This window comes from Canis lupus, chromosome 14 (assembly GCF_011100685.1).
Source record: "Canis lupus familiaris isolate Mischka breed German Shepherd chromosome 14, alternate assembly UU_Cfam_GSD_1.0, whole genome shotgun sequence".
NCBI classification, from domain to species: Eukaryota; Metazoa; Chordata; class Mammalia; order Carnivora; family Canidae; genus Canis; species Canis lupus.
In genome coordinates this window covers 43235631-43262122 of record NC_049235.1, presented here as the reverse complement: position 1 = coordinate 43262122, position 26492 = coordinate 43235631, and the positions used below count along the sequence as shown (strand labels likewise).

General features: G+C 41.6%; 1 protein-coding gene, 1 long non-coding RNA gene and 1 other non-coding gene across 24 annotated transcripts in view; 1 reads left to right on the top strand and 2 right to left on the bottom strand.

Moving 5' to 3' along the window:
- The window catches only part of NOD1 (nucleotide binding oligomerization domain containing 1), a 62933-nt gene extending 59515 nt beyond the window's left edge, over positions 1–3418 (top strand). For all 8 annotated transcript variants that reach the window (XR_005369648.1, XR_005369647.1, XM_038557226.1 and 5 more), the window contains one exon: positions 2446–3418. Coding sequence is in view for 6 of the 8 variants with exons in the window: in XM_038557226.1 (XP_038413154.1) it covers positions 2446–2518 (73 nt within the window). In the remaining 2 variants the exon portion in view is untranslated. The remainder of the gene's footprint in view (positions 1–2445) is intronic.
- LOC111098815 overlaps positions 1–26492 on the bottom strand; it is a 38434-nt gene that overhangs the window by 8480 nt on the left and 3462 nt on the right. For 2 of the 15 annotated variants that reach the window (XR_005369654.1, XR_005369650.1), the window contains exons 2-8: positions 25040–25177; positions 19890–19925; positions 11411–11452; positions 9112–9302; positions 5779–5960; positions 3865–3958; positions 2835–2999 (exon numbers count right to left, since the gene is read on the bottom strand). This is a non-coding gene — a long non-coding RNA (uncharacterized LOC111098815). The other 13 variants (XR_005369655.1, XR_005369657.1, XR_005369653.1 and 10 more) reach the window with 13 other exon arrangements.
- On the bottom strand, positions 14570–14638 carry LOC119867657. Its single transcript, XR_005369842.1, has one exon. It is a non-coding gene; the product is annotated as a small nucleolar RNA SNORD2 (small nucleolar RNA).

The following is a 26492-nucleotide window of genomic DNA, read 5'->3' as shown; positions in this document are numbered from 1 at the left end:
CTGGTATCCCGCTCGGTCGATTTTGGGAACCCAGGCTTTCAAATGCACTTCTTCAACGACCATTTATCTAATGGGAACGTCCCCCATTGTGGCCATTGTACTTCTAGGTTGTTTTTAGCAAACTTTTGCCATTTCTGTAGATACAGCTTCTGGCACCATAGAGTTTACACATAAAATGAGCAGGTGTGCCGGGAGGTGGCACGTTTGACACTTCAGAATTTAAGGATCCCATTAGCTAACAAGCCTTTGTTTACACAACACAAGACCCTTAAACGTGCGCACCTGCGCACCTTGACCCAGCGGGGCTGTCACCACGGGGCCTTAACCTGCGACTGGCCCAGAGAGGGCAGTGCACAGCCTGGGCTGGCCCAGTGCTCCCCACGGTGGGACTGCCCACTGCAAATGGGGAAGGGACGAGAACAGCAAAGCCCAGTAAGTGGGGACTGTGCATGGGAGCTGGGAAGGGAGGGATCCCAGCGTGGACTGGCCCAGGGCTCAGGCTTGGCGCTCCGTGAGAGCCCCTCATCTACACCACCCTGTTGACCCATTAGGTGAGCAGCGAGGGGGCAGCAAGGAGGGCACAAACCCGGAGGACTCAGAACATTAAAAAAAAGGGAATTGACTGGCCAGGAATGCATTGTGTAGGCAAGGTTGCCCTCCTGAGGGGCGCAGAATGGGTCTCTCAGGAAATTTCCTGGTCCTGTGGCCTGGCTAAAGGTGGTATTCCTGGGGACGTGGAACTGCAGTTAGATGAGGTATTAAGTCCCAGCTTCCTGAGATGGGGCCTTAACCTGGGGCCTGTGGGTGGTTTCTTTAAAAAAAAAAAAAAAAAAATACAGTGGTCACTTGTCCCCAGAGCTGAGCAACTTTATTGGCTGAATGACCAAGTGTCTGAGTGCCAGATACTGTGCTAGCACCATCTAGTGGTGACCGAAATGGACCTGCCCTCAGAGGTTCACTACCTAGTGACAGGCACAGGAAAGAAAAAATCATTCATGATGCCCTAAGGAGAAAGCTAAGAAGGGAACCTAATACAGATGACGGTTCAGGGAACTTCTCCCTAAGGAAGTGGTATTGAAGCTAAGCCTTGAAGACTGAATAGGGGTTAGTCTGCTGAGGTGAGGGGAAACTGTTCCAGGTAGAGGGAACAGCATATGCAGAGGCTCCGAGGCAGGACAGAGGAGCACGGTATCCTTGAAGAATAGCGAGATGTTGATGTGCCCTGGGGCTCAGACAGTATGGAAGAAGAGGCAACAGGGGGCAGAGGAGATGAGGCACAACAGAACATAAGACATTTGTGGGTCATGCCACATATACTGGTCTTTATCCCAAAACCAATGGAAAGTCATGGAGGGGTTTGAAGCAGAGTATGACCAGATTTGCATTATAAAAAGAGCACTCAGGCAGCCTGGGTGGTTCAGTGGTTTAGCGCCACCTTCAGCCCAGGGCCTGACCCTGGAGACCCAGGATCGAGTCCCACATTGGGCTCCCTATATGGAGCCTGCTTCTCCCTCTGCCTGTGTGTCTGCCTCCCTCTCTCTCTCTCTCTCTCTGTGTGTCTCATGAATAAATAAATAAAAAATCTTAAAAAAAAAATATATATATATATAGCACTCTAGGTCCTCCAGGAAAATGGATTGGAATGGGCCAGAAGAGTGCAAGTAAAGGGACCAGTCAGGAGGACACTGCAGACATCTAGAGAAGAGGTGATGGCACTCAGACCACCATGATGGTGGTGAGGATAGGGACAGTTCCAGGGAGGCATTCTGGGGATGTTTAAAGAGAGAACTCCGTGACAGAATGTGAAGATGGGGAGGAAGGAGTCAAGGCTGATCCTCAGGTCACTAACTTGCACAGCTGGATGAAGAGGGGTCCGACTCACTGAGTGAGGGGCCCTAGGCAGGTATGGCCACCTTGAGGTGCCTGCAAGGCATCCAGATGAAGATGCTGAGGTAGGTGGAGCCACACAGGAGAGGTCTGGGCTGCAAGTCCAATGATGTAGGGATGAGGTCGCCTGGGGGACCAATCGCTGGGGAGCCTGGAGGAAATCCAGTATGTAGAAGCTACATGCAGGAGAACATGGGAGAGGAGACGGAGATGGAGTGGCAGACAGAGGAGAAAACCAGAGAGCGTAATACCAAACCAAGCGAGTGTGGGGTTTCAAGGAGGCAGAGGGCAGGACAGCCAAATGCCTGTGAAGGACACATCGGTTCTGAGAGATGTCATTAAGTTCAGGGTCACAGAGGCTAATTGGTGACCTTAGTGAGAGCCAGTTCAGAGAGTGACGATAGCTGGGAAGGAGTAATGTTATCAAACAAGTGTCTGAGCAGAGCACGTTCCTTCACTTCGGGGCCACGTGAAGAATCGGAGTCTGTTAGGAACACACACTGGCAAGGCTCCCTACGAGTTCTTAACATTTTACCTGTGTTCTTTTTTCTCCGACAGCCTAAATGGAAACTTGATAAAGCCAGAAGAGGCCAAAGTCTTTGAAGATGAGAAGAGGATTGTCTGCTTCTGAGAGGCCACTTCTATGTGGGGGGTCCGGGAGAGCCCACTGCCTCGATGACCCAGATGAGCCTCCCTGTGTAGCTGTTACAATTTTACAGGGCAGGAGTGTGCCTGGAGAGCCGTTTTAGTTACTGTAAATACACTATGAAGAGACATAAGGCACATCCAGGGTTATTTTTATCGGACATTAGAGGACGACTGAGCTCAAACACGGCCCTCAGGTCCAGGGCAGTGAGTTGGTCATGCTGCCTTCATGGAAGAGGACATGGTTTAGAGTTAGTGCCAAGCTTCTTGGAGAAAAGGTGCTCAACGAACAAGTGTTTTACCTGGAAATTCTCTTCCTCCTCAGGTCTTCCCCATACGTTGACCATCTGCCCACATCACAGCTGCGGATACTGAGGAATGTGCAGAGTCGGGATTTGATATGTCCACCGTTTTGCCAAAACAAGGGCTCTTCGTAGGCTTTTGTTTTACTCCTGGAGTCTCAGGGTCTGTTGATAGAGATCACGGGGTACCCCCTAAGCAGGCTTAAGAGATAGGGTGATGTCCTCATCATGCTGAGTTTCTGCTCAGGAAGGCTGATAAGGGCGGGCCTGAGGAAGAACCGTGCCCATCTTCCAAAAGGCAGAGGCCTGGCTTGCCTTTGTTGGCCCTGGTGTCTAAACAGAAGCTTCTCTCCCTATCTCTTGCCCTTGTGAGGAAGAGTCTCTTCCCTGCCCCGGAGTAGTAGTGAGGATGACCCAAGTGGACTTAGGCTGCGGTTGCGAGAACCCAGCCAGCAGAGCATGTTACAGTGACCATCATGGCAGTCATGTGCTGGATGTTAAATGGAGGAGGGGCAGTGATATTACCAGATAACTCGTTTCTTTTGCCAATTCATTTAATAAAATACTGAAAATATTATTTCTAATTGCCCTAGTCTAAGATTTTTATTTTTATTATTTTTAAAAGTATTTTTATTTATTCATGAGAGACACACACAGAGAGAGAGAGAGGCAGAGACACAGGCAGAGGGAGAAGCAGGCTCCCTGTGGGGAGCCCGATGTGGGACTTGATCTTAGGACCCCGGGATCATGACCTGAGCCAAAGGCAGACGCTCAACCACGGAGCCACCAGGCGTCCCTTATTATTTTTAAAAGATTTTACTTACTTGAGAATGAGCAAGCGAGCACGAGCAGGGGGGAGGGGCAGAGGGAGAGGGAGAAGGAGAAGCAGGCTCCCCTTTGGGGCTCAATCCCCTGAGCCAAATGGGCCACCCTAGCGCCCCTCATGCCTGGGACTTTTAAAAGGGAATTCAGCCTGATAAGCACGCTGCATCCCTGGACTCCATGCCTGGCTCCCTTCAGAGATACTCACTGTGTTGGGTGGGGCCCTGGTGTGTGGTGCTGTGAAGAGCCTGGTGAAGGAAGGCCAGGGGTGTCATTTCATGGTCCTTTGCAGGCCTCTCCACCTACCAAGGGACCAAAAAAAAAAAAAAAGCCAAGGAAGCAACTGTGGCCTTTTCCTCCATCTGACCTCTGAATCCATACAGCTGGCTTCCCAGGGGGAGCAGACTTGGTCAGGGGTGGCTAGGGCCAGGATCGACCGCATGGGCCAAATTCCACAGCCCTCACCATTATGCCACGGTAGGCCAGGCCAGGCTCAATGTCCATTACCTTCTGTAGCTGTTCACTGCTGAGTGGACCTGTCACCCACCGTGGCAAGAGGCACCAAGCTGATAAGGACCAAACACGAGAGGGGAAGGGATGAGGGGACCTTCCAACAGTACCTCTGAATTCTGAGGTCCAATCTGGCTTTGTATAGCAGCCCGTCAGGAAGTGTGCGACTGAGGAAGTTCCCCTAAGTAAGGGACTTAGCTCTGACCTATTCCTCCTGTCACCCCAGACCTGAGTATTCACCCAATAGTCACTCCCTGAGGCAGCAACTCTCTCCCTATTAGAGATTTTGGGCGAGAGGTATGGAATGAGCGTGGTGAGCTGATGACCTCCTGAGTCAAAGAACTGTACTTCACAGCTGATAGATTCAGATTTCATTAAACCACTAAAACTAAGCTTTTTTTTTTAGATTTTATTTATTTATTCATGAGAGACACAGAGAGAGGCAGAGACATAGGCAGAGGGAGAAGCAGGCTCCATACAGGGAGCCCAATGCGGGACTCGATCTCAGAACTCCAGGATTACTCCCTGAGCTGAAGGCAAATGCTTAACTGCTGAGCCACCCAGGCGTCCCTAAAACTAAACTTTTGAGAGACTAAAGTTTACTCAGAAACTACCAAATAGTACTGCCTTTACAGATTATTTAAATTTAAAGAAATTAGAATTTGTGTAGTGTTGGCTTAAATTTTACTTGGAAATACTTCCGGTCTTCTAGATGGTGAACAACGGATTTTCTATCCCTCAGTCTCCTAACTTTCCAGAAGGGTTCTTCATTACTCACTGGTGAGCTTCTATGCAGACAAGAGGAGACACTTCCTAACCAAGAGACCATTGAAAATTGAAAAAAAAAAAAAAAATTCCACAAACCTAGGATAGGACTTTCTCTTCCCACAGGACATTTTGGTTGGTTTGGGAAAGAAACGACAGCTCCCACATTTCAGACCTGCGGTTATGGCATGTCTGTGCTGACTCAGAACTTACCAAGAAAATGAAAGAAAGAAAGAAAGAAAGAAAGAAAGAAAGAAAAGAAAGAAAGAAAGAAAGAAAGAAAGAAAGAAAGAAAGAAAGAAAGAAGGAAAAGAAAGGAAAAGAAAGGAAAAGAAAGGAAAAGAAAGGAAAAGAAAGGAAAGAAAGAAAGAAAGAAAGAAAGAAAGAAAGAAAGAAAGAGAAAGAAAGAAAGAAAGAAAGAAAGAAAAGAAAAGCCATGTCAAGTCACCAGGTGGCTTTGGGCCAGGTGGTAAGGCTGTCGGAAGCTCAACCTGCATTTTGAAAACTGGGAATCCCAGCACTGATCCCCGGGGTGGCTGTGAGGCTCAGACATTCTGGAAAGCAGGTGGTGCAGCGGCAGGGCCCGGGTCAGCACATGCTAGTCACTGTAACCACTGCTGTTCCTTTCAGCTCACAGTGGAACCCCCTGGGGGGTGCCCTTCTCAGCTCAGAGGCTTAGGGAACTTCCTGATGGGGTCACGTAAGGGCCTGGAAGTTCTCCAGGTCAGGTCCAAGAATATTCTCCATCACGTTGCTTGGAATAGTCTGGCTTTGACAGAGAAAGGCATAGCCCTCAGTTTCCATCATGATCACCAAGGAGCCCTGTACCCATTCAAGTGTTACTCACCAAACTGAAGGGGAGGCACAGCCATGTCGTCCTCAAGCAGTAAAGAATGGAGCAGGAGCCCAGGAGCCTTCCCCTTCTGGAAGCATTTGCCTCCTGGATATTTTGGTCCATTTCCAGGTGTGCTGCATGTCTATTTCCGGTAACTGAGTGCTCGCTTACAGACAAAAGCCCTTGCCCTGGAGCTGAAAGGCAAAACCAGGATCATCTTTCCGGGTCCAGAGAGAGGAATTTCAGTGAAAATGGAATTTGCTGGCGAGGAGGCCGAGGTACCACAGACGTGCTGTAGCAGAGCAGCAGGGCCCCCCGGGCCATCCCAGCATGAGTCTCCCAGCCTCGAACTAGAATTGACTACACCCAAGACCAGCTTAAAACTTTTAGAGGCACTAAGCACTGAAAAGGTTATGGGTCCCCAGTGATCTGTAATAAAATTTTTTTTTAAACAACAGTAAATCATAAAATAAGTGCAAGGATGTTAAACAAGTTTTTCCCATGACTACTTGGGTGGTTTTTTTTTGGGGGGGGGGGGAGGAAATAACAAGTATCAAAAGGTCTCAAAGTTTTTTCCTTGGTTTTTTCCACTGCCAGTGCTTTTTTATTACAAAAAGCAGTATCACAATATTAAAGGAAATTTTTAAAATAATGCTTATAAATAACACAGTACTAAGTTACTTTAATTTTTTGCGGGTCATCTTCCCAGGTTTTGTTTACTCTATGACATTTCCCCCGATTTTTTTATTGTGGTAAAATACACATAAAATTTACCATCTTAACTATGTTGAAATGTACAGTTCAATGGTATTAAATATATTCATAATGTGCAACCAACACCACCATCCAGTTCCAGAATTTTCTTAGAATCTGAAACTCTGTGCTCCCATTAAATGACTCTCCATTCTCCCCTCTGCCCAGCCCTTGGCAACCACCCTGTCTCAAGGATTTTAAGTATCTCATAGTAAGTAGGATCACACAGTGTTTGTTTTTGTTTCTGTAAAACAAAACAAACTTATTTTGGCTTATTTCTGGCTTATTTCACCTAGCATAATGTCCTCAGGTGCATTTTCCCACATTGTTACATAGGCTTTATAATGATCATTCATATTGTTGATCTGCTTAATTATGCTCCAAATGTTAGAAATCCTGTCTTCCAGATTGGTTTGGTGGTGATTATTTTATACAACATTTCTGTGGAAGTAGAAAATTCTTTAGGATTATTTCTTCGGAGTGGGATTATCAAGTCAAAGTTTCTTGCTATGCAATTTTCATTTTCCAGCCTGTGTCAGCCCATAGAGTCTAGGGGTGTACTAAATGGTCTGGAAGCAGGTGGAGGTTACAGAACAAGGTCACGTGAAGCCAGCAATGTGTCCTGGGCCCTGATCCTAGACAGTGTTTAGGCACTGCCCCTGCCTCCCCACCCTACAGATTATAGCTACAGACTGGCACTGGTGACCACTACAACTTTAGGGAAGAATGAATGATCCATATAGCAGTATCTGTTTGAAACTGGTACCATGCAAGATAGTAATTCATTAGTGTAGGTATCAGTATCTTTAAAATCAGTTTTCTTTAAAAAATTTATATATACGTATCTATGTCCTTGCTTTGCCCGAACAGACCTAGTCTGACTTTGACCCATTAATACTGGGTCAAACGGAAGCTCTCTCTCCCCAACAACCCTACAAAGTAGGAATGACTTCATGAACAAGGGAAACTAAAAACCTGTGACTATGGGTGCAGGTCTTCTTACTAATCAGGATGTGCATAAAAATGTGTTCGTGTGTGTGGTGGGCTGAGGTAGGGGAGAAAAACCCTTCAGGAAAGGGATTTTGGCAAATGTAGAAAGCCACAGCTGGCAACACCTGAACTTTTGAGCTCATTTATTCAATTCCCACACTCGACCACTGAGGAAACGTGTTGGAGCAAAAGCAACTTGCCCAAGGTCACATAGCATATTACTGGTAGAGCACGAACTAGAACACAGGTCTGTGTGGTTTGGTTTTCCCTTTTTTTTTTTTTTTTTAGATTTTATTTATTTATTCATGACAGATTCATAGAGGCAGAAACACAGGCAGAGGGAGAAGCAGACTCCATGCAAGGAGCCCGATGTGGGACTCGATCCCTGAACCCCAGGATCACGCCCTGAGCCAAAGACAGATGCTCAACCACTGTGCCACCCAGGCGTCCCTCCCTCTGTTCTAATAGTTTATGACCTTCAGTTCATTCTGCAACTCACCATCTTCCTGCTAAATCAGGTAAATCTAGTCCAATCCACTAGGGCAACCTAAACAAAATAAACTTGTCCTAAGACCACAGATGAGGTCTCTGCAGTGTCCCTGGGATTCTTCAGGAAGCCTACAATAAGAAAAGTCTCTTATATCCCTCATGCTAAAAGTTACAAGACTCTGGAGTCATGTTTACAAGCGTCACCAAGAGTCACAAGGCTCAGGACGCTCTGGAGAAGGCTGGGTGATGCGAGTCTGACTCTCCAGAGCCCACAGCTTCCTCATTGGCCACATATCCTCCAACCCCCCAACCATGGATCTGGACCAAAGGAAGGAAGTAGGTGCATTCCAGACAGCTGGAGAAGATCCTATTTGGATGGTTCTCATCACAAGAGGGCAGCATGTGTCCAGCAAGCAACTAATCCATTCTGTCAGTGGCCCCCAAAAGGGTCCAGCTGTGCTGGGGGCCTCGTGACCGACACATTGTCCTTTAATGAAGACTCCATACCAAATACACAGTGAAAGAAGCAATTTCGTTTCAAGCCCATTCATCCTTGTGTTCAAAGACATGGGTAAGCAGAGTCGGCGAAGGCTCAGTAAAGAGTAGTACTGACTGCAAGTCCCTGGGCCCTGAGGATTGAGGTTCAAATCTCAGTACTACCGGGTAGTCATGTGACCTTGAAAAGTAGCTGAGCTTTTCTGTTGCTTGGGTTTCCCACTCTAATAACAGTATTCCCCTCAGAGGGTTGTTTGGTTAATGGAGTATATTAATATACGTAAAGCACGTAAGACAGTACCTAACCTGTAGTAAGGGTTCCAGAATAGTAACTCTTATTATCTGATCACAACATTTTCCTTCCAGCACTGCCTTCATGAGCACCAGGGATAAGGCAAAAGAAAAGAGGGGCCCGTGCTGGGCCATCATCCCTGTCCTTCAGAGCCCCTCCAAAACACCACCACCATTTTCAGACTGATAACAAGCTCTGGACTGTTAAGCAGCCTTGAGCCAGAAGCCATTTCTAAGGCTGAATACCTCTGGGATAAGATGCATTCCCCGTACTTGACATCGTCTTTCATTTTTATTTTGCTAAGGAACTGCATATCCGTGTCATACCCAGAAATGTGGATGAGGGAGGCCAAAAGCCTGTTTGCATCGTGATTTGATTTCACAGATGTCAGCATATACTATCTGGCCTTCTACGTACAATCATATGGCTGGAGGTCATTTCTTTGATGTCAGCCTGTGGTTCTCTGTTTCTGGCATTCTTTTCTTTCATTCATTAACATTGCTCCTGATTCCCCAGCCTGTTGAAGGAATGAATGACGGGAGTCGTGAGAGGACGGTAGGAAGGGAGGTAGACAAGGGAAAACAAAACAGATCGGGAGGGTGGGAGGTGGGTGGGTGAACTGAATCCTGGCTCGCACCCAGCTGTGTCAGCTCCTAGCACCTTGTCCGGGGGCTGGCGCAGTGTGGCTCAGGCCATCAGCCCAGTGTCCTGGGCCCTGATATCTACGGAGACAGCGGCTCATCATCTGTTGAGCAGCTGTGGGGGATATCCCAGCTGCCCACTGCTACTTTTATATTTCCCAGTGGGTTTTATTTTGTATTTCCCACATTCCTAGGCAATGTGTAAGGTCTTTTTCCTTCCGTCAAGATAATGCACTTATTTCTAATTCATTTTCCCAGGAGGATTCATTGGTGATCAACAGCATTCTTCCATTTGAATCATCTAGTTCAGTGAAATTCATCTAGTTTTCAACCCTTTTTTTCCCCATTATTGTCCCTTTAAGGAGACTTTTTAGACATCTTTTCCTCATCTGCCTCCCCATCATGAAATTCTAACACCACAGTTATACTGTATTTCTCTTTATGGCCCCTGGGCACAAATCATTGAATACCCAAGTTCTTTCTGGTCCCCCATGAACCAGTTCTCACCCTCTTAGGGGTGATACCCTCCTGGTTGAGAATGCTTGATCCAGTCAAACCCAAGATAATTCTTGTTACCCTTGCCATCTCAAAAAACCCTCTGCCACCTAAAGACTGTTTGCCTTTATACACATTATTCAACTTCTAGTCTAATAAATTTTCGTAGTTACAACATTCTTATTCCTTCCTTCACTTTTATCTGTCCTAAAGCAATTTTGTTTCTAAATCAATTTTAGTCATTGTGCAAAAACACTGCTGGTCTTGTTTTTAAAAAAATGCTAATCGTAAAAGGGGAACAGGCTGTCCTAACCGGGACAGTTCCTACCTGAAGTTTCCGGCACCAGCAGCTTCAGAGCTGAACTTCACTGACTGCCCCAGGCCTGTGGGCAGAACTGGAGGCTGACCAAATTTGCCTTTGCTGTTGTCCCACTTCCCTTTCTCACCTCCTAATTCCCCTACTCTCACAACACATCCAAGAGACCCACAGAACCCAAGCCTCTCTGCAAGCCCAGAGTGCCTAACTCCTATATCGGCATCCTCAACCCAGAAAAATTCCAGAACACATTGGGCTCTTTTGAAAGGGTTGATCCTTGCAACTCTTAAGCAGAGCTGAGAAGGCCAGCCCATCCATCCTTCCATCCCTTCCTCCCCCAGCTCCTCCCCCTCAGAGATAAATATTGAAGACCTACTTTATCCCAAGTGTTTTGGGGGCTGGTAGGAATATAATGATTAATGTCATGTCTGGAATTTCATTTTACCCTATTTACAAGTTAATAAGTTAGACTGTTACTGTTTCATGGATGCTGGCATGACACAAGAGACTCCTGAGTCAGACACAAGACTTACCATCCACAGGACAGCAGAGAGCTGATGGTGAATAAAATTGGTCTCAATAAGGAAATTAGTCAACACTGAATGTTTTTGTAAGGTCAAAGTGAGATTAGTCCTGAAAAGTGCCCATGGGTTCAGTGACATGGAGGCTAAGTAACACCTGGATAATAGCCATTTTGGTAAACTGATAGCAGGGAAGCCAGACTGGAGTGGGTTGAGAAGTAACTGAATTTAGGAGGTCTTTCAAGAAATATATGAAAGAAAAGATAGGACAGTGCTCAAAGGGGATATGGAATCTAGGGAGGGTTCATTCATCTAAAGACAGACCAGGAGTTAAATGCTAATTGGGAGAGAGGGACAGGTGTAGGAGGAGTGGCAGGTATAGGAGGGAGTGAGGTGGTGACTGAGAACTCGAGGCTCCTGAGGTGAGCCGGGCCTCAGCCTGTAGCACAAATGAGAGACTGAGGCTTTCACAAGCAGCAAGGCTTTGCTAAGGTGGGGTGCGGACCAGAGGGGTATGTGAGGCTAGGAGGAGGATGCTGGCACACTGTCAACAACCAGGGCTAATGCCAGACTCTGAAACAATCATCTCTTTATGGAGAAGGGGAACCACAAACAGAGTAGAATAGAATATATTTCTTCTAAATGTGGAAACCTTTTTCGGGAGAATTTTTGCCCATTTTGATTCCTTTGGTTTCTGAAAAGACAAAAAAAGGTGTTAAGTAGGCAGCACTTACAGTCTTCCCCCAACTGTCTTTCCTCAGAAGGAAGCCTCCAGGGCCTACTTCACTGAACGAAGTCAAGGACACCAAAACATTACTGTAATTGTGCCAAACGCCCATAGAAGGTTCACAGTATTTCGGCCTCTCTTCTAATCATTTATATATACTTTTTTCCACTCCTTACAGTAACCTGATGATATCAAGGAAACTGAGCTACAGCGAGTTAAAGTAACTTGCCCGAGATCACACAGTATGTGAGACGCAGATAATCAAGCCATCTGGCTCCAGTTTGTATGCTCAACCATTACGCCATACGACCGCTATCCCTGAGCACCAATAAAGAGTAATCCCAAGATGAGCAGGAACAAGGAGACCTTCAGCAAGAGACGAGGAACAGTTTGAGGCTGCAGGAACAGGTGGATCCGTTAAGCATCAGGTACGAAGGGCCACCTTAACTTGGATGGTAAGCTAAAACATCACTGCAGTGTTGATTCTTTACTTTTTTAATTTTTTAAAAGATTTTATTTATTTATTCACGAGAGACACAGAGAGAGGCAGAGACATAGGCAGAGGGAGAAGCAGGCTCCCTGTGAGGAGCCTGATGTGGGACTCAATCCTAGGATCCTAGGATCCCGACCTGAGCCAAAGGCAGACACTCAACCACTGAGCCACCCAGGTGCCCCAAGGCTTATTTCTTTAAATGCCAATTCTACTAACCTAAATTTATGATGTATCTGTAAATATTTCATCATTATAAATAGGCCTGAAATGTAATTTTGAAACAAAATCAACATGATTTTTACTATAACCAACACTGATATTAGAACTTGAGTCAGGTTATGAAAACAGCCTCGTAGCTGGACTATATTATCAAATATGTGTCCAAGATGTTATAGATCTGTGAATGATTTACCTAACTTGATTTGCATTAGTACTATAATATGTGTGGTAGATCATTATAGCAAATGCTTCCCCAATACATTACATTTCCCTCTACCTTTGTGACTTGCAAGGGGTCATGAAATGATACATTGGCAAACACATGCAAGCAGATGCCTGAAAAGTATTTGCAGATCGCAGCTTGTCCTCCCTTGCCACTGGGAACCCTTCCACTACCATGTCAATAATCCCAGGCAATGCTGCTGGAGACATGTGGTCCAGCCAGCAGCCAGCCTGCACTTATCTCCAGAAATGTGCGACTAAGACAACACCCCCCCCAGCTGATGCATCTGCTGGCTGGAGCTGCATGAACAAGTATAGGCAGGAGCCTACATTTCTGACTCTCAGAACCATGAGTTAAGGCTGTGCTTTTTAGCCACAAAATTTTGGGATGGTCTGTTACTTGGTGAGGGATAACTGAAGCAGTATATAAAAATTTAAGGAAGGCTAGCTGCTGTAATAATTGACCGCTAATACACAGTGGCTTAAATACAATAGAAGTTTACCACTCATAAAAGCAGCTCAAGAAGGTTTCAGATTGGTGGTAGGGGGCTTTGTTGCATACAGTCACTCCAGGGACACAGGCCATCAGTTTTTGCCACCTTCAACGTGTGGTTGCCAAGGTCACCCAGGCATGGTAAACCAGATAGCAGACGCAGGGAGAGCACAGAGGGCAGCAACTGGGATGTTTCATGGGCCTGGTCAAGAAACAGGGCACATCTCTTCTATTCACATTTCAAAGGTAGATCCCAATCACATGACCAACCATAAGTGCAATGAAGGAGCCTCTGTGCCTAGGAAGGCAAGGAAACAGTCTGATGAACTCAGAGTCTGATTCTACAGACTTATATTAGCTTTTTAGGCACAACAAGAATACAGGGAAGCTAATCCATGTAAATCTTCATCTACAACATAGAGAAATAACTTTTTGCTACATTTTATAAGGATTAAATGTAAAACACTTGGTTAGAGTGATAGGCTTTCAAAAAATGGTAGCTAAAAGCATTATTACTGTTACTAAGTTGGATGGTGTGAGAAATCAAAGAACATGGAGATGAGGAGTTACACTAAGCTATCCAGATAGTAGCAACATTAGTCATGACATGTCCAAGTATAATCACAGAAGTCCAACTCAAACAAGTGTTATCAAAAAAAGAAGAGGATTTATTAGGATAGAAAGACAGGGTGTAGCTCTCCACGTCGAAGGAAGACCTGCCAAACTGGAACCTTCTCCAAGATGTCAGAGATTGGAACTCCTTTCCTTTTTCATGTAATATGCCATTTACATATCTTTGCTTCACTTTCTCCAATGACACCCTTTGCATGTTTCAACAGGCTCCAGAATTGCTAATTTTCAAGTGTATGGTACTGTTATTGTGGTTATATTTTTAAAGAGTGTCTATTGGCCATGAGTTGGTAATTGCTAAGTTAGGGGATGGGTAAATGGGAGTTTACCACACTGTTTTCTCTACTTTTGAATACATTTGAAAATTTCCACTAAACAAACAAACAAAACAGAAGCCCAAGACTGGTCTCATCTTGACTTAGCGATTCAAGAAGGAAGGAAGGATGGACTTGACTGGCCCGTTTACATCACACTTTTAATTGTGTGATTAAATTACAAGTAATTTTCTTCTTTGGTGAAAACTCTATGTACTACAAAGGGAAATGCTGTCATGATCAGCATTATCATCTGTTTGGCTGTGGTTTTTCTGGATTTTGAGAGAAATGGCTAAAGTGATCTACAGAAATCAGGACTTGACAGGGTTGGATGAATCCAACTACATCTACTTCTTGACCTTACCGATTGCTAAAACACTTCCCTGCTCTCCTCACATTGTATCACCTTAAGAAAGGCAGAGATATCTTGGCAGCATTTTCCTTAAACACCTTCATATTTAATAGTCTCAGAAGAGAACAGATCAGAGAAAAAAGCATGAGAACCACAAAAATTACAGATCTATTTTCTAGTGATGGAGACAAGAAACTCAGGATAGTCACATGTATATTAGGGTATCTAATCAGAATATCCAGTACATAAGAGATCCTCTTGTCAGCAGCAAAAAATAAAAATGGTTGAGAACAGCCACTACTTTTTTTTTTTATTTTTATTTTTTGCTACTACTCTGTAAGATTTTTTTCCCCAAATAGCCAAGCGATCAGCAATGAGTACTCTCTTCATTTCAGGTCAATCCCAAAAGATGACTGCCATCATTTCACTATAGGATACATTTTCTGAAGAAAAAAATATCAATTTCTCTGTATTACATTCTTTGTAATCATGTCCTATAAATTGGTTGAACTCATCTGTTATACTGTCCGCATAAAAAATAAGGACTGAGGGGGAAGATATTGATAATCTTAGAAAAAAAGTCTAAGGATATATAGGAAGCAAGCATTTGTTGACTACAAACTAGTACTCTGTTCAAGAAGAAAGAGCATATTGGAATATTACTTTTATAATTAAAACCTTTGCTAATCAGTCTTGATATTCAAATAATCTTGTATCCAAATCAGATTTTTTTATTGTCACAAATGTGACAGACTGTCCTTTCTAAAGATAGATAACACAACATATTCCATCCCACATGTTTTTTTTTTTTTTAAACCATGTAACATGGACATTCCTTCCATTGGGTAGTAGAGTCTATGTCTTCTCCCTGTGAACCTGAGAATGACTTGTGTCCTCCTTGACCAACAAACAGGGTACCATAGAAGTGACTGTGTGTGACTTTGTCTCAAAGTCACAAGGAAGCCATATACTTCTTCTTTGTCCTTTTGGGACAACTGTTCTTGGAATTGAGCCACTGCACTATGGGGAAGCCACGTAGCTACACGGACATGTCACATGTAAATGTGCCAGCAAACAACCAACAGCTAACACCGGCCACCAAATGTGAGAGATTGAGCCTTCAGCTGGTTCTGGCTCCAACCCAGGGAGTTGTTGCCAGCTCCAGCTAATAACTCATGGAGCAGAGATGAGCTGTCCTTGCAAGCCCAGCCCAAATTACAAATTTAGGAATAAAATGAATTATTGTTGTTATCTTAAGGCACTAAGTTAGATGTGATTTACTATGCAGCAAAAATAACTGAAAGAATAAACATGACATTATCAGGAAAGTTTTTGTCTTTGGTACACAGCAGAATAAATTGTTGAATGAATATGAATGGAGTATTCTGAAGCAATCAGGAGGGATGAATTAGACGTATAGGTAACCACATAAATAGATCTCCAAAAAATAGTGAAAAAACGAATAATCCGAATGATAGACAAGCATTTATGTACATTTTAAAAACATACTCAAAGGAATCATATATATTTTTCAGAGATGCATAAAATCTAATTAATATAGAAAAGGTAAATCAGAAAGACATATATTAAATATACTGGGGTGTAGGTCTATGGGAGTGGGAATGGGCACAAAGGAAGAAAATGATTCAAAAGGAACAGCCAGAAAAACCCAAAACAAAGAGTGTTGCTATGTAATTCACATTTCTTTCTGAGCACACAGCTAAAATCTACTTTCCAGCTTCTTGTACATTTAAGTGTGGGCACATAATTGCATTTTAACCAATGGAATGTGGGCAGAATTGATATATGCTATCTCCAGGCCAGGCCCTTAGAAAGGGCAAAAACGGCCCTGACAACTAATAGAAAGGCTGTAACATTCCCACTGGAACATAAACAGTGATCATAATACATCAACAATGACAAGGCAACTCTGTGACCATGGTGGACCAAGACAGAGTACAGCCACCCCATGAGCATGTCTGAAACAAGAGAATGACAAAAACATTGCAACTACAAATATAATTATACATCTCCACTCTTCCAATATTTTGTTTTCGGACAATGAGGACTAGCTCGGCTTTAAGCGTACTGCCTCTTAGGTAAGATTACCAAGGTACATAATCGAATAGCTCCAACAGTACCCAAATCACTACTGGTCTCCACTTCTTTTGGCCCTTCTTGAATCCCCAGGACAAGTTCAAACCTACAAGCTTGCACCATTCTCTCACAAGGACGCCCCTGGGTTCCTCAGCTAGGTCCAGAAACCTCACTTTGTTTGACCTCGGTTGTATGCGGGTTGGTCTCTGGCTGGTGAGCTTTGACAAAAGTGGAGCCTCTGGAGATCTGGTTTCAACCCTCCCCCACCCAAACTGTGACCCTTAACCTGGAAATGGTGTATATACCTCAAACTCCTTGAATCTCCATATTCTCAAGGCCACCCTTTCTGAAACAATAGGAGCTGAAGATGAGCTCCAAATAATCTATTGAGCCCTTCTGTCTTAGGTCTAGAATTCATTCCTAGGACTTCTGAATTCTTATGAAATTTTTGGTGAAATTTTGCTTTTAAGCATTTAACTCAGCATTACTATTATCTGTCTGGTTATCCACTGTCTTAACTGTCACTCATCTATAAGGGAAAAGCCTATAGTGAGGGGCATGGACCAGACAAACTCAGTGAGGCTGGTCCTGATGGCTGATGAGTTCAGGACATCTCATCAGTGCTGCATCTTTGGAACAGACTTTACCTTGCGTCATTATTAGTTTGCCAGGGTTGCCACAACAGATGTAACAAACTAGGTGGCTTAAAACAATAGACTGACCAATTCCCTCATAATTCTGAAGACTTGAAGTCTAAAATTAAGGTGGCAGAAGGGCCACGTCCACTTGAAGGCTGCAGGGAAAAATCCTGGCTTCTGGTGGTTGCTGTAATCCTTGGTACTCCTTGGTTTATACCAGCAGCCCTCCAATCTCTGATGCTGTCATTACATGGCCTACTTCCCTCTTTGTGTATCTCTGCATCTCCAAACCTAGCCTCCTAATAAAGATATCCGTTATTAGACTTAGGGTCCAAATAATGTCATATTCACAGGTACCTGGGGTTTAGACTTCAACATAACATTTTGAAAAAACAATTCAGCTCACAACAATCACCTTTCAAGACATTTTAAGAATGACTCTTTTTAGTTGTATCTTCCTAGGGCTCTTTTTGTTTTGTTTTTTACATGAGTCCTCAGTTGGCAAAAGCTGGTCCTTGGCCAGATGCTGGAGACATGTAGTTGAACAAGCATATTATCAGTGCCATAATGCTCATGAGGTCTTTGTAGTTAAGTCTGCATTCAACTTCAAACCAAACAAACACCTTTTCCTTCATGATATCCTGCTATATTGATAAATCATGCATACAACCTTCCAAGTTGCACAATCGCATCAAGGACAATTATGTAATGCAGTGGTCACTTTGGGGAAATCTGACATGAACAAATTGTTCACTTGATAGGCACCCTAGCACAAAAAGGAAACAAAACCCCAACTATCCAATGTATGCTTCTACATTCTATCTGAAGTGCTATCATGTTGATAATGGTAGACTGTGATGTTACATATTCAAATGTATAGTAACCACTAACAAAATTATACAAAGGAACAGACTTATAAACACTATAAAGAAATCTAAATGGAATACTAAAAAATGATCAAGTGACTCACAGAAGACAGCAAAGATCAAAGAGGAACAGAAGAAGAAACAAAAATAAAATAGACTTAAATCCTAACATATCAATAATTAAATATAAAGTTTACGCATATGAATTAAAAGAAATGAGCACAATGGATTAAAAAAGCATTTTAGTGCCCACAAGAAAGAGACAAGACAAATTACCAACATCAGGAATGGAAAAGGGGATATCAGCAGATATTACAGACCCAGCAGACAATAAAAGGATAACAAGGGAATACTACAAACAACTCTATGTATATAAATTCAACAGCTTAGATGAAACTGACCAATTCCTCAAAAGCTACAAACTATCAAAACTTACCCCAAATGAAATAGGTAACTTGAATAGTCTCACAACTACTAAAGAAATTCAATCAATAGTTTAAAACCTTTTTATAAAAAAGATTTATTATTTATTTATTCATTCATTCATTCATTCATTCATTCATTCATTCATGATAGAGAGAGAGAGAGGCAGAGACACAGGAGAAGGGAGAAGCAGGCTCCATGCCGGGAGCCCAATGCGGGACTCGATCCCAGGACTCCAGGATCGCGCCCTGGGCCAAAGGCAGGCGCTAAACCACTGAGCTATCCAGGGATCCCCTTAAAATCTTTTGATAATGATGTCTCTGAGCCAAATGGTTTCACTACTGAACTGTACCAAATATTAAAAAAATAAATAACAGCAATTTTAACCCATTTCTTCCAGGAAACAGAACAGAAGGAAAAACTTGTGATTGAGTTTTGCAGGGTCACAGGAGAGAAGAGTCACATACAAACATCAATTGTATTTCTATATACCAGCAATGAACATATCAAAACTGAAATTAAAAACACAAAACCACTTATAATTGCTCCCTCTAAAAGAAAACTATTTCAGGCTAAATCTAACAAAATATGTATAGGATCTGTATGGACAAAGTACAAAACTCTGATAAAAACATTTTTAGAAGACCTAAATAGAGAAACTTACTATGTTTATGTTTTGAAATTCAACACACTAAAGATACCAATATTCCCCAAATTGAATTAATTATAGGCTTACTGTATATTATGAAATCTCAGGGTTTTTTTGGAGATCTAGAGAAACGGTTTCTCAATACAAATACAAAAACAAACAGAAAATAAAAAGGGGAAGAAAGAAAAGTTGCTGTAATCACACTACCCAATTTTCTAAGTTACTATATAGCTATAAATAATCAAGGCAATGTGGTAATGTGGATTACGCAGGTCAACAGAAAAGAGTGCCAGAAATAACTCACCCAATCTAGCCAACTGATGTTGACAAAAAGGCAAAAGCAAGTCAAAGGATAAAGTATGTGTTTTTCAACAAATGGTGTGTGAATAATGTACATTCCTGGGCATAAATAGGAACTCTGGCTTAGACCTCACACCTGATACAAACCTTAACCAAAATGGATCATAAATCTTCAGTTTTACAACTGAAACTATAATTTTTTTAGAAAACAACACAGGAGAAAATCTTACAAGTTAAGCGGAGTTCTTAGGACACCAAATCCTTTTGTTCTGAGCAAGACCCCGTTAAGAGAAAGAGACTCAGAGAAATATTTGCAATTCACAATTCTGACATGGGATCTATATTCAGAAGATATAAAGAACCCTCTACATGCAACAGTAAGAAAATAAAAAATTCAATGAGAAAATATGCAAAAGACTTCGATATTTCACCAAAGAGGATAGTCAAATGGTAAACAGTATTTAATGGTACATAAGCACACGTAAGGATTTCAACATCATTATCCACTAGGAAAAATGCAAATTAAAACCATGATGATACGCCACTAATACAGCTACTAGAACAGCATTAAAAAATTCCACAATACCAACTGCTGGTGAGGATGCAGAGTAACTAGATATCTCATACATAGTTGGTAAGAATATCAAATGGTACAGTTACTCTGGAAAAGAATTTGTCAGTTCCTTATTAAGTTAAACATAGACTTACCACAAGACTCAGCAATCATACTCCCGGATATTTATCCTAGAGAAATGAAAACACACATCCACATAAAAAAATCTGTACACAAATGCTTTTGGCAGCTTTATTTCTAATAGTTGAAAACTGGAAACAATCAAAATATCCTATAAAAGGTGAATGGATAAACGGTAGTATTTCCATACAATGGAATATTACTCAGAAATAAAAAGGAGCATGATACATGCAACAAACTATGAAGGGATGAGGGATCTCAAGGCTATTATGCTCAGTAAAACAAGCTAATTTCAAAAGGATATATACTATATAATTATATAGTATATAATTTATATAATTATATACTTTATATAATATTCTTGAAATGGCAAAATTATACAGATGAAGAACAGATCAATGGTTGCCAGTGGTTATAAGTATGGAGAAGGCATGATTATAAAAAGGTTAGTATCAGAGAGTTTCTTTGTGGTAATAGAACAATTCAGTATCTTGGCTATTGTAGTAGTTACAAGAATCTACATATGTTAGCAGGGGGTGCCTGGCTGGCTAAGTTAGTAGAGCAGGGGACTCTTGATCTCAGGGTTGTGAATTCGAGCCCCACACTGGGTGTAGAGATTACCTAAAACTTAAAAAAAAAAAAAAAAGGGCATCTATATATGTGTCAAAATTTCATGAAACTATATAAAAATTTAAATAAGGACTGTCATTAAAGTATTGTATTGATGTCAATTTCTTGGTTTTGATAATGAACTATGCTTATACAAGAAATCGCCACTGAGGCACCTGGGGAATGCTGGGTGAAGGTACACCACAATTCTTGGTACTATTTTTTGTAATTCCTTGGGAGTATAAAATTATTTTAGGGGTGCCTGGGTGGCTCAGACAATTAAGTATCTCCCTTTGGCTCAGTTCATGATTCCGGGGTCCTAGGATCGAGCCCAGCATTGGGTTCCTTGCTTGTCAGGGAGACTGCTTCTCTTTCTCCTTCTGCCCCTCACCCCCACTCATCGCTCTCTCACTCTCTCTACTAAATAAAACCTTTAAAAAATTATTTTAAAATACAGCCAAAAAACTGATGGAGAGGCTTCTAAAGTACAATCCCGATTCTAAATAGTTTTAGTTTTCCCTAAAACTGTTTACCTAGATCAATGAGATGTGAAAGATTTTAAATCTGCCTCACTGGTGGATCCACCTAAACCCTGTTTCACACTTTCCTGTTTATCTTTCCTTTTACTTCCCTCCTCTTCCATCTTCAGAACTACCCATATTCAAAGTCCCTTAAAATTATGAAGAGGTCCCTCATATTTGCTAATGTGTCAACCTCTGACCCCTGTTATATTCAAATCTTTGTGTCATTGTTAAGGACTTCCCAAAACCAGTCTTGACCCATATACTCCAAACCTTCTTGACCACTATCTAGCAGTATTTCTTTTGATGGGTCAGGGGATGTGGAAGTTTGATATTATCAACAAAAAGGTCTCTGTAAAAATGTCCCATTCTAGCCCCAAAGAGGAAGAACTAGAAGCCTCTGAGTGATTATAAAGGAGATCCAAGGGAAACTGAATCCAATGGTTCCTTTAGCCTAACAAGGTGAATTCTTTTTCTTTTTCTTTTTTTTTAAGATTTTATTTTTAAGTAATCTCTACACACAACGTGGAGCTCAAACTCACAACTCTAAGATCAAGAGTCATGCATCTATTCACTGAACCAGCCAGGGGCCTCCCAGGTGAATTATTTCTGATGCAAGCACAGAAAAAAAAAAAAAAAAAAAACCCTTTCAAAGTGACACAGGTTGCACTGTAAATCCTGCAACAGTTTCTATAATTATAAAAGTATATTTTTCAGAATTAAAAAATTATCAGGTGGTAGGTTAACTTTGCCCCTGTCTGATCTGCCTACAGCTGACCCCTTCTCATTTCCTCTCTCTCTCCCTTCTCCTTCCCCTTCTCTTGGAAAGACTTTGGGAATAAACAATCAAAAATGGATCAAAAAGTATTCTGTTATTCAGATATTCATGCAGTCCAGGTACAATTCAATTTTTTTTAAAGCCTCAAGCTTTACACATAATGGCTCCTTAAATTTCTCTTGCTAAAATACAGGAGGAAAACTGTTTGAATAATGATCTTGGTTACTAGGTTATCAGATCCAAAAAGTAGGAAAGTTAAAACTTTTGACATGGTATGAATTTTTGGTTTATGAATATAGATGTTCATTGTATATCAGAAAGTCTTTAAAAGATGCAAAATGTATAGCAATGGAGAAAAAATTAGGTTTATGTTTTCTAGTTCTGTGTTTAGAGGAAACAGAATGTGTTATTTTGGTTAAGGTAGTAATAATATGTTTGAGACTAACCTAGAGTACAGTTATAAAACAATATATCTAATACATATGAGATAATAGTTGTGGTTTATCTATGTTAAGGGAACTGTTAATTTTATTAAGATGGTAAATTCAATATACTACATACGTTTATCTAATATGCTCATCAAGGTAACTGTATTTTAAAGCAGAATTATAATTGTAAATTGACTATATATTTACAAGCACTTAAATATTTGGGAGGGCTTGAGAAAGGTACATTAATGAAAGGCACACAAACTCTTCACTGCAAATCATTACTTGCTATAACAAGTCATATTAAAATTAGAGTTTTATTTCTGTAAAATGACCCAACTCATTCTGTACAGATAGAGCTTCTTTCTATTTTTTAATTTATTTATTTGTTTGAGACACACACACACACACACACACACACACACACACACACACACACACAGCACAAGTGGGAGGGGTGAAGGGAGAGGGAGAAAGAATCTCAAGGATATCCTGTACTGAGCCCAGGGCTGGTCTCAGGGCTGGATCCCAGGACCCCGAGATCCTGATCTGAGCTGAAACCAGGAGTTGGAGGCTCTTAATGGACTACACCACCCAGGTGCCCCTAGGATTTCTTTTTAAATGTACTGCGAAATCTCTGTACTTATGTATACTCATAAATTATTTTCACACGAAGTTCCTTATTTTTGAAAGAAATGAAATTTCTTATCATCACTCACTGCTGCTGCTTTTACATTTTCAACTTGTAAAAATGTCCTGCATTTAAACTGGTGCAGCCACTCTGGAAAATAGTATGGAGTTTCGCAAAAAATTAAAAATAGGGTGTCTCAGTCAGTTGAGTATCTGACTCTTGATTTTTGCTCAGGTTGTGATCTCGAGGTCATGAGAGCAAGCCTTGCATTAGGCTCCACTCAGCACAGAATCTGCTTGGGATTCTCTCTTTCCTTCTTCCTTTGCCCCTCCCCCTGCTTGTGCTTCCTCTCTAAAAAAATTTTTTCAAAAAAAAAAAAAAAGTTTAGAACTACCCTGTGATCCCAGAGGATACAAAAATACAGATTCGAAGGGGTACATGCACCCAATTGTTCACAGCAGTGTTATCAACAATAGCCAAATTATGGAAACAGCCCAAGTGTCCATCACCTGATAAAGAAGATATGGTATATGTATGTGTGTATACATACACACACACACACACACTGGAATATTGTATCAGTCAACAAAATAATGAAATCTTGCCATCTGCAATGATGAGCTACAGTATTATGCTATGTGAAACATCAGACAGAGTAAGACAAATACCATATGATTTCACTCAGATGCGAAATTTAAGAAATAAAACAAATGAACAGGGCAGCCCGGGTGGCTCAGCGGTTTAGTGCTGCCTTCAGCGCAGGGCGTGATCCTGGAGTCCCGGGATCAAGTCCCATGTCAGGCTCCCTGTGTGGAGCCTGCTCCTCCCTCTGCCTATGTCTCTGCTTCTCTCTTTCTCTCTCTGTGTCTCTCATAAATAAATAACATCTTTAAAAAAAATTTAAAAATGAACACTGGAGGAAAAAAAGAGGCAAACCAAGAAACACTCTTAACTACAGAGAACAAACTGATGGTTGCTAGAAGGGAGTGGGGGGGGTAGGCTAATGGGTGATGGGTATTAAAGAGTCAACTTGTGCTGAGCACTGGGAGTTTTAAGTCATGAATCACTGAATTCTACACCTGAAACCAGTATTACACTGTTTACTAGCTGGAGTTTTCTTTTTCTTTTTATTATTTTAAAGATTTTATTTATTTATTCATGAGAGACACAGAATAAGAGGCAGAGACACAGGCAAAGGGAGAAACAGGCTCCTCAAGACCTGAGCCAAAGGCAGATGCTCAACGACTGAGCCACCCAGATGCTTTCATTTTTTAAAAGATTTATTTATTTTAGAGTGAGAGAGCATGTAGGCAAATGGTGGGGGGGCAGAGAAGACAGAGGGAGAGGGAAAGATTCCTCAAGATGACTCCCCATAGAGCATGGAGCCTGATGCAGGGCTTGATCCCAGAACCCTGACTGAGATCATGACCTGAGCCAAAATCAAGAGCCAGCCACTTAACTAACTGTGCCACCCAGGTGCCCCTAACTAGCTGGAATTTAAATTAAAACCTTGGAAGAGGGCAGCCCCAGTGGCTCAGTGGTTTAGCGTTGCCTTCAGCCCAGGGCGTGATCCTGGAGACTGGGGATCGAGTCCCATGTTTGGCTCCCTGCATGGAGTCTGCTTCTTCCTCTGCCTGTGTCTCTCACGAATAAATAAATAAAATCTTTAAAAAAAAGAAAAAAAAAAACTTGGAAGAGATGCTTTTTATGTTTATATTGTCTCCGTATCAACTCTTCTTTGTCTTCTCCATCTAGAGAACAGTAAAACTACCAATGAGTCTTTTACAACTAAATGTTCTGGGGCACCAGGGTGGCTCAGGTTGAGCAGCCAACTCTTGATTTCGGCTCATGTCATGATCTCCAGGTAATGGGATTGAGCTTCATGTCAGGCTCCATGCTCAGCATGGTGTAAGCTTGTCCTTATCCAACTCTGCTCCTCCCCTCTCTCTAAAATAAATTAATAAAATCTTTAAAAAGAAAATTTCTTTGGATATCCTGGAACTGCACGAGGTAACCTGTGATTTGCTTCTTCATCTTATAAAAGGAATATAGAATGAAGTTTAGTACTTCAAATTTTAACACACTTGAAACTATTATGAACACTCTTTTTAGTTTTCCAAACACAGGCTAAAAGGACAAAACCTGAAAAATCCTAAGAGAAATTTTTAAAAGTGATACAATATTAGAGACAAAGTACCTTTGAATCTTGATGTAACAGGCCTTTCCAGGAGATCCTGAGCTCTTGAATTCTAAAAATCCTCTAGGAGATGATCTTCAATAAAGTTGGCTAACTCAAGACTCTCAGATCCAAGCGATGATGGCACAAAGCAGACAACTTCCACCCAGCATGGCAGAACAAGATGAATTTTCTGATATTTTTATTTATTTATTTTTGCTTTACTGCAAATCATACTTACTACTGTACTTTGGTGCCCTCTAGCATCCACCTCGTGGTTTCACAGAATGCTTTTACGTATTCTCACCGTTGTACTTCCATTATCCCATCTTCCTTGTGACCTTATGTAAGGTAAAACTCATGTGTTTTTTCTCTGTCCATAGCTACTGCTTTAAATCTAATGGACTGCCAGATTATTTTCATTCCTGTCCTGAACTCACTGACAAAAATAACTGAACAGTTGTTACTTTTTATATACCTCAGGTCCCTTCTGATATTTTAGTTTTTCTCATACTTATTAATCCCAACCTCCAGCCTTTTAAAAACATGAACCTAATCTCACCTCAACAAAGTACTTCTGTTGAAATCATTATAGTATAGACATAAATTCATTAGAAGTGGGTACAAATCCTGGGGCTATCCTGTGGCAATGGTCAGTATGTTCTCCTCAGAGACTTTCCAGCTTGATTTGGAAGAACTCGATTTTCACTTAGGGAATCTACCTGCCTTAGGGGACAAGCAGTTGTCCGTAATGTGATAAATTTTATTTACACTCCCAGTACAGTCTACCCTCAATATTTAAGCCAATCTTGTTTTCACCATTCTTTTCAACCAACATATCACAATTTGCTGGATACAGCTAAAGCAGGGCATTGAGGAAAATTCAGAGTCTTTTATACACAGTCTTTCAGAAAATAACAAAGGAACATTTCTCAATTCTTTTAATGAGCCCTCCACTGTGATACCAAAACCAAAGATGCTGCAAGAAAACTACAGATCAATATCTCTCATGAATATAGATACAAACAAATCCTTAAAACATTAGCAAACTGAATCGAAATATATAAAATTGTGGTTTAACATTCGAAAATCAATGAAATTCATTATATTAGATTTCAAAAAGAAAAACTATATGATTATTTCAGTAGATAAAAAGCATTTGACAAAATTCAATATCCATTCATGATAAATCCTTTTGGGAAATAGAACAAAAGGCAGCTTCCTCATTATTATAAAGGGTATCTACAAAACCACTACAACTAACAAACTTTATAGCGAAAGACTGAATGCTTTCCCTTTAAGTTCAAGAACAAGCAAGGTTCTCAGCTTTTAGGGCTTCCATTCAAATCATACTGGAGACCCTAGCCAATGTAATAAGAGAAAAGCAAAGAAGGGAGAAGGAAGGGAGAGAAGAGCAAAAAATAAAGAAAACAGGAAGTAAGTAAAATACAGACAGGTTAGAAAGGAAGAAATA